The sequence below is a fragment of the Phragmites australis genome, chromosome 11 (genome assembly GCF_958298935.1).
Source record: "Phragmites australis chromosome 11, lpPhrAust1.1, whole genome shotgun sequence".
In the NCBI taxonomy this organism is placed as follows: Eukaryota; Viridiplantae; Streptophyta; class Magnoliopsida; order Poales; family Poaceae; genus Phragmites; species Phragmites australis.
This window is the reverse complement of record NC_084931.1, coordinates 10,699,382-10,707,005: the sequence shown is the minus strand read 5'-3', so window position 1 is coordinate 10,707,005 and position 7,624 is coordinate 10,699,382. Positions and strand designations below refer to the sequence as shown.

General features: G+C 41.7%; 1 protein-coding gene across 3 annotated transcripts; it reads right to left on the bottom strand.

Moving 5' to 3' along the window:
* Positions 1–855: 855 nt before the first annotated feature.
* Positions 856–4,848, bottom strand: LOC133885781 (pentatricopeptide repeat-containing protein At4g38150-like). 3 transcript variants are annotated; one of them, XM_062325528.1, is made up of 2 exons: positions 3,919–4,848; positions 856–1,143 (listed from the first exon to the last, which is right to left on the bottom strand). In XM_062325528.1, the coding sequence occupies exon 1, from the start codon at positions 4,766–4,768 to the stop codon at positions 3,956–3,958; it is 813 nt and encodes a 270-aa protein (XP_062181512.1). In that variant the 5' UTR covers positions 4,769–4,848; the 3' UTR covers positions 856–1,143; positions 3,919–3,955. The 3 variants fall into 3 exon arrangements, with proteins under 3 accessions (XP_062181512.1, XP_062181511.1, XP_062181513.1); XM_062325527.1 differs by lacking the exon at positions 856–1,143 and adding an exon at positions 2,966–3,320; XM_062325529.1 differs by lacking the exon at positions 856–1,143 and adding an exon at positions 3,385–3,403.
* Between the last annotated feature and the right edge of the window lie 2,776 nt (positions 4,849–7,624).

Sequence of the window (7,624 nt, the reverse complement as noted above, 5' to 3'; positions counted from 1 at the left end):
CGAGAACTTGTGGGAAAATGAAAAAGGTTCGTGCTACAAGGGAGTAGGGAAGCGTAAACAGACTAACAGAGTCAGGTGAATTGGTAACTGGGGAACACCCAAGTCGTAAACTCGTAACAGTCGATCTGCGCCCTCAACCCGCAGCTCAACAATGAGCTTTCTTCCCCTCTTGGTAAACTGTTGGTTACAACTTCTAGGCAAGTTTGGGATTTGCTATTTTAAATTCTCAATGACCCTAATATTTGCAGCTTCCGGCACAAACGTATCTTACTCAGATTATTGGGTTGATTCCAGACGTAAGAATCAGTAGCATCTCTTTATTGCAATCAAGATCCAGGAGATAGAAAAGTGCAACCTTTGCCATGAAGCTTCCGATGTTTATGAACACAAGTATCCATCATTAGGTACATGCACAGTGTCATAACTGGCATTTGATTATTTGACAAAGCGCATGATCAAGATCCACGTGCTATCGTTGGCAATTCTTTGATGTTTCAGTAATGCCATGACAGATAACGCGTTTCAAGCAGATGGCAAGGCACAAAGTTCTCACCTTGGATGAGAACCTTTATGTTCGTAAGTTTCATCCAGGCTCTTTGCATTCCTATGTCTGATGAGCACTTGACCCTGAGCCTATATGCTATACGAGTCACATAACCCGGCTAGCAAATCGTCATGTGGACCACCTGGTGTATGTGTCTTTCTGACCTTTTCAGCATGTCTTCAAGCGAAAAGAACATACAATCAGCATATATCATGACAGTAACGAACTGTTGCAGGATTTCGAGGATAGACCAATGAGTTCGCAGTCCGTAGTAGAGATTGCTTGGTGCAATCAACCTTAAGACGACACTCCTGTTGTTATCAACTGCCATATTTGAATATTTCCTTCCATCCGCAAACATTATACACATTGTCCTCAAAGTGCTTGAATAATAATTCAGCACAAAGCGTTTCAGATGCATATGCAGAAAATGCTGACTTTATTTCAAAAAGAAATGGGCCAAAGAGATCATAGTAATCCATGCATGCTCGACTGACGAGGAAAAAAATGGGACCTAAGAAAGTATAATTATAAAAGCCTTAAAACCTATTAAACAATCTCTGATGTTTTTGAAGTCCAGTAGGGTCCATGTTACCTGGCTAGAGAAAAAAGGTTTAGTTTGTGAGCTAGTATGTTGGTTGTTGGATCCTAAATTTCTCATCAAGAAAAAGAAGAAACCCTGTTACTGAAAGGACAACTCAGAGCAATGTTGTCATACAAAATGAATGCACTGAATAAATTGAAATTACGCCATTATGCACCTTATGTTTATAACAAAAGAAATCTATATTTCAGTATTTATGCATTTCATTCAACTTTCTTGATTAAGTGAAACAGATTGTATTGGAGTTGCCTATGAAAAAACAAATTCAACTTTTTCACCTTCATTTGCTAAAATGTATGGATTTACTGTGTAAAGACAGCCCAGGACATGCACCGTCTAAATATTTTTTAACATAGTAACAGCAAAAAGCCTTTTCATAGGGAGTTGATCTGTCGTGGAAGTGCATGCATTCAGTATAATTTAAGTTTTCTAGTTCCGTATTTTTGGTTTTCACCTAAGATGATGGTGTTGAACATGGAAACGACACTAATGTACTATCAGCAAGTAAATGTATTAACTGAACTTAAATTCATTTTGACTAAAAGTTTTGTTTTGTTTCATGCCTTAAAAAAGCTTAACTGGTATTACTACAATGAAGTGCCGTTAGTAAATCATACGAAACCAAATATTTTTCATTTGAAATACTTGATTAGGTAATTCATCGTGGCACCCTGCTACCATCGACCTTGACCTACAAAAAACATTATGCACTAAGCAATGACTGTTTTTCACTCAACCGAGCCATTGTCAATTTGAACTGCACCTGATAACTAACTAATGAAGCTACCTGTCCTATTGTCTTTATTTTTCTTTGTCTTTAGCTATAGCAATATGCTAAACACAGCTACAGAGAGTCACAAACTTATATTTGTATATCTGATTTAGTTTTCAGCTATTTCACTTTTCATCAAAAAGTGCATTATATACAGAACATGAAATTTTGTTTTTCGAAAATGGCCAAGAGCTCTCCCTTTCTAAAGGTGGGTGCTCGGACTCAAACTCAGGTGGGTCGGGAGGGGACTTCAAAGTCAGACAGCCTTTCACCAGGCCAAAATCTTGTTCCCAACATACCAAAACAATTAACCAACTGAATTTTTTAAACCACAAACGCCAAAATATTCTTTTATTATGTTAATTTTGGCAATTTTATCTGATTTGTTATTTTCAGGATTCCAAGAACAGCAATAATGCCTACAGATACGAAGGAACTCATAAAGTTCCCTTAACATAATAAGAACAAAGATAGGGATGTGACCAAACAAGTGACCTGACCCCACAGGTTCCAAGAATTCTTCAGTAAATATAATAGGAAAACAATGAAGTATAAAATAGTATAGTCATACCCCCCCCCCTCCCACCCACACACACCCGCAACAGGTTTCTAGGTGGTGAACACTTTAAGCGTTGACCGCATTCGATCTGTTTCAGTCGACCAACTCAAGGAACCCAATAAAAGTAGCCCATAAGATGCAATCCTGACCGATGTTTCTCATGCTACCCTTGTTCCTCCTGGCTCCACAAAATGTTGACTGCAGGAGCTTAACAACGCAACAGCAACTCCTACCACCCTCTGAAAACCACAGATTTGCACCCGCAAATCTCGGTCCTGAAGTGCTTCATTCTCAAGGTTTGCACTCAAGTCTGCACTTACATCAAAATTTTCAATTTCTGAATATTGCCTTGCTGGCATGCATTTTTAGGGTCTTAAAGCATAGGAAAAGATAAATATTTTCATTGTTACCAAACAAGAACATGCGGTGTTCAGTGAGAGGATGACTTAAGAAGTTTTATATATTAATCTTAAATAGTGAAGCATCAAACATTAGTTGCAATTAGTACTTACACAAATGACCACATAAACTGCAAAAAGGGCTTTTTTTTCTTGGATGACGAATGTGGGCTAAGTTTTGTTTTGGTTATATGATTATCTTTGTTGAGTGATGATTTTGAAACTATTAGCAATGCTGCTATACATTGATCTCAACAACGAGAACCATATGGTACAACCGTAATAAGATACAGTATTATATGTTTTGATCAACTGTGCAATTCAAATCTTGTTGCCTATATTATTAAGACGACAAGGTTCACATTCACCCTCCAGTACTGAACAAAGCCAGTGACTGAGCGAAAGGAGAAGATAGATATGCCACCAAAACGCAGACAGCTTATCTGGAAAAGATTTGATTGAGTGGTAAGACAATGGAAACACCAAATACTTATTTGTTAAGAACATGTCTCCATACAACAATAAGCTATAAGGAAGAAAAGAAAGGTATCAGAACACAATAGATACATGCCTACGTCAGATATTACTGATTAAAAAACCATGTAACTTCCACAAGATATTGTTGCTGTAAAATGTTTATTTGTTTTATCATTTCGTTAATCCACCCATTATATTCCATTGCCTACTGATTTAGAAAAGAAATCCAGAGGATAAGGCAGCAGGATTAATATTTCCATCTCTCTCCATTGCCTAATTCTGTGAAGTCCCTAGCAAACAAATGCTAGTCCATCATAAAAGAAGTAATAGTGCACAACTTCCATTCTATAAAACTTAATACCCATTTTGAAACATTCTGAAAATTCATTGAAATCAGTTCCGGAACTCACTAAATTGCAATACTTTGCTATCCAAAATTAAAACATAAATAAAACTAAAACTTGCAAGGTGACATCAAACAGCATCAACCCTTTTTCATCATATAGTACATACTTTCATTTCGAGTCTTGAAGACTCAAAAACTAATAATTCGAGTTGACTCACCATTTCCTGCTACATCAAGAGGCTACGCGTACCACCATCACTTGCCAAAGAGCAAGTTCATGACGCCCCTGAACACATGCCCGCGCTTCACTGTGCCGCCGCGCACCGCCTCCTCGTCCGGCGCGAACCCCTTTCCCTTCATCGTCTCCAGCAGCGCCTTCCCCTCCTCCACCTTCTCCGCCCTCACGTACGCCTCGAACGCGGCCAGGTATGTCGCCACATTCGGCCGCATCCTGCGATCGAGCATCTCCACCAGGTACTTGCCAGCCTCCGCGCACCGGTCGCTGGCACTGAGCCCCCTGACCAGCACAGCCAGCGTGTAAGCATTGGGGGTGACACCGGACGCGAGCATGCGGTCGTAGGTGCGCACGGCGTCGCGCCAGTGGGCCGGGCCGGCGTTGACGTAGGCCTCGAGGACGGCGGTGTGGGCGACGATGTCGGGCATGGCACCCTTGTCCTTGATGATGGCGAAGAGCGCGAGCGCCTCGTGGGTGAGCCCGTCCTTGGACAATCCGTCGAACATCTTGATGGCGTAGTCGGTGAGGCCCTCGGTGCGCATCCGGTGGAAGATCTCCTGTAGGTTGGTGGGGTCGGATGGCTCGGCTAAGGCGGGCTTCTTGCTAAAGGGGTCGTAGGGGGGAGGCAGCTCGGGGTTCTTTGCCGTGGACGGGGGTGGAGGTGCGGAGGAGTTGTCGGCGTCGTCGGCGTCGGACCAATTGAAGGCGACGAGTGAGTTAGTGTTGGGGCTGCGGTGGGGAGGTGGGGAAGAGGTGGAGGAGAGGAGCCGGCTGGTGCTGGATACGGAGGCGGAGGAGACCGGACGCAGTAGGCGGCGAGCGGCGGCGGCCATAGGGAGGGAGCAGTGGAGGACACGCTCACACGCGACCTCAGTGTTTATTTATTTTGTCAATCAGACCTTTTCAAATCTGATTTTGTTCATTGGTGCATCTCCAATATCTAATTTATGCAGTTAAGCCCTTCCTGCACTTGATTTTGTTCGGTTAAACTCTAACTAAAAGCCTTCTTAACCAAGGGCCCCTGCAACTCATATGTTGTATTTTGGCTCCGCGTAATCTTGCGAACGACTGAACAAACAATCCATATTGTCTTCTAAATTGTCTCTTAGTAATCCCACAATTCTTAAATTTGCATGCCCAACCAAATTTGATATATTGCTACAATAGTGCACACTTATTGTTTAGCCAAAAAAACATGTTCATGAGACGTTGTTTCATTGAACAACACCCTCTTCCTCTCACCTCCCTTCCTCACGTCGAGCAAAACTACAAGACTATGAGACATTTGACATGGACCATTGTAATACCGAAATATACCCTCTCAACTAATATACCCATCACATGGTTGTTAGTTTAAGTGAGAGAGGATCTTACCCATTTGGTTCATTTTTGTTTGGCATCATATAATCCTAGTCATAAAAGTTTCTAGAGCTTTCATCACAATATGTCTTACTATATGAAAATCATATTACTAAATTTGTCTTCAGAAATTCTTTTTGATAAAAGTATAGTCTTATTACTATCTATTGACATGAAGTTATTAAAATTAGTGCTCAAAGTCGTACTTGTGAGATCATAAAAAGTCAAAAAGACTAAATGTAAAATGTCATATAAGAAGGAAGGAAAATGCCCATTTTATACCCTTTAAGTAACATAAACATTCAATATCGGATCAATTCACTCCCTGCACTGGTTTTAGGATGCTAGTGGTACTGTGATAGAGCATGCCACATCAGATTTAACATACATATGACCATATCAACCTTCCTCCTCTTCAACTAACTCTTTCTCCACCTAAGCAGACGCTCCTCTACAAGGGCATATTGACCGATGCATCGCTTTGGTGCTTCAGCATGACGTGGATGAACTCCTGGAGGTCGACCTCTACATGCACTAGCACTATGTTCCCTGCACAGAGCAAGTGGTAGATCTGTCGATGGAGAGAAAGGGAGGGGCAAGTGCGAACTGTGAAGGGGTTGGGTGCATTGGAGAATCTTAGTTGTAATGTCAACGACCGACTGACTGCCTGGTCAACATGGAGTGGATCTTGATTGTGTTGGCGCCATCCAATGGATTAGATGTGTCCGATAATAAGGCATGTTTTGTTTGAGCTTGCGATTCTGATTCTTGGCCCCAAAATCGAAAAGTTTAATGTAGGGATAACTACCCTTCGTCTCCCCAACAGCAGACGGGGTCAGATAGTGATGACTCAAGACACATCCGAACGACCAGAGCAATATACCCAAAGTCACTAATAAAATATTCGAAGAGGAGGAAACCTTTGAAGGGCAACCTCCACAGGAGGTCAAGCTTGGAGACCTACTCCTGATGACATTCATGAAGGTAATGAACCAAACATATCTGGCATGCTTTGAGTGGTCCCCGCACCCTATAATCCGAACGGTTGCGCCTCTAGAGCTACCTTTGAAAAGGGCTCCCTAACTGCTCTCCCCTCTTGTCAGCACTCTTTGTAACTACCTAGTCTAGTTGGACCATTAGTTTACCATTGTGCCCATGGAATATTCTATCAGCCTAGGGTCAATGTCGTACTATATGGGAATTGTTGAGATATGTGCTATAAAAACCCTCAACCCTAGATGTAACAGGGAATTGAATGATCCAGTGAGACACCCAATATAGTTTCACATCACTTCTTGTTCAATCCCCTCTAAGCCTTCAGGACGCGTGCCTCCGGGTCAAGTGATGAGGCTCCCTATATACATGTTTGGACTCGCATCCACAACAGTTGACGTTGTTCGTGGGGTTCCAATCAATAAGCCATTAAAATGCCTTCGAAGAAGAAGACCCTTGGGTTGAAGGCGCAGGAGTCCGACAAAGCACTCGTATTGAAGACTTCAACAGAAGCTTCGCAAACAGAGAAGGTTGGAGGATCAAGGATACCGACTAAAGGGGGTGAATAGGCGGTTCCAAAACTAATTGCTAAGCGATCAAATAAAACTTGTCAAATTTTAAACTAGAGATCACTAGAACAAAATAAAGCAACTACAACTATATCAAGAATTGCAATTCTAGGGTGACATACAACAATTTATATTCTAGAAAGATAAATTGCATAAGGTAAATTGCATGAATATAAATATAGCACAAAAGATATCACACGAATATGACAACGAATTTTATCCCGTGGTATTGGTGATTTGTCGATCATTTCTAATCCACGTTGAAATGACTTCAAGTATCTAACCGCTCCTCTACCAAGTATGCTATTCGCATCACGAGAAGAGACTCACCAAGAGCAACTTGATCTTGAGTCGGATTAGATCAATACTAATCAATACCTCGATTCCACTAGAGTAGCATTTTACCATTCCGGTGAAGCGTGCTCAAAACCTTTCATAATCACCACCCGGGATCCTTCACAATCTTTTTGAATGGCTCAACGGTGCAACCATCTCTAAGCCATCTAGAAGGCAGCAACCTCCAAGAGTAACAAGTTGATGATGCTTCCTTGAAAAATTACTAGTGCCACAAAGCTCAGACATTACAAAGCAATGCACTAGATGCTCTCCCACTCTCAAATATTCAATTACTAAGCCAAGAGAGAGAGAGAGAAGAATGCCAAGAGCTCAATGGATCAGAATGAAAGTGCTACAGAGCTTTCTTGTACTAGCAAGGGGGTTATTTATAGAATACAACTCGAAATGTAGCCGTTACTCGAAGTCTAGCAG

Bases quoted from the DNA above. Each gene is read 5' to 3' on its own strand.
- LOC133885781 (XM_062325528.1), bottom strand. From the start codon at position 4,768: ATGGCCGCCGCCGCTCGCCGCCTACTGCGTCCGGTCTCCTCCGCCTCC.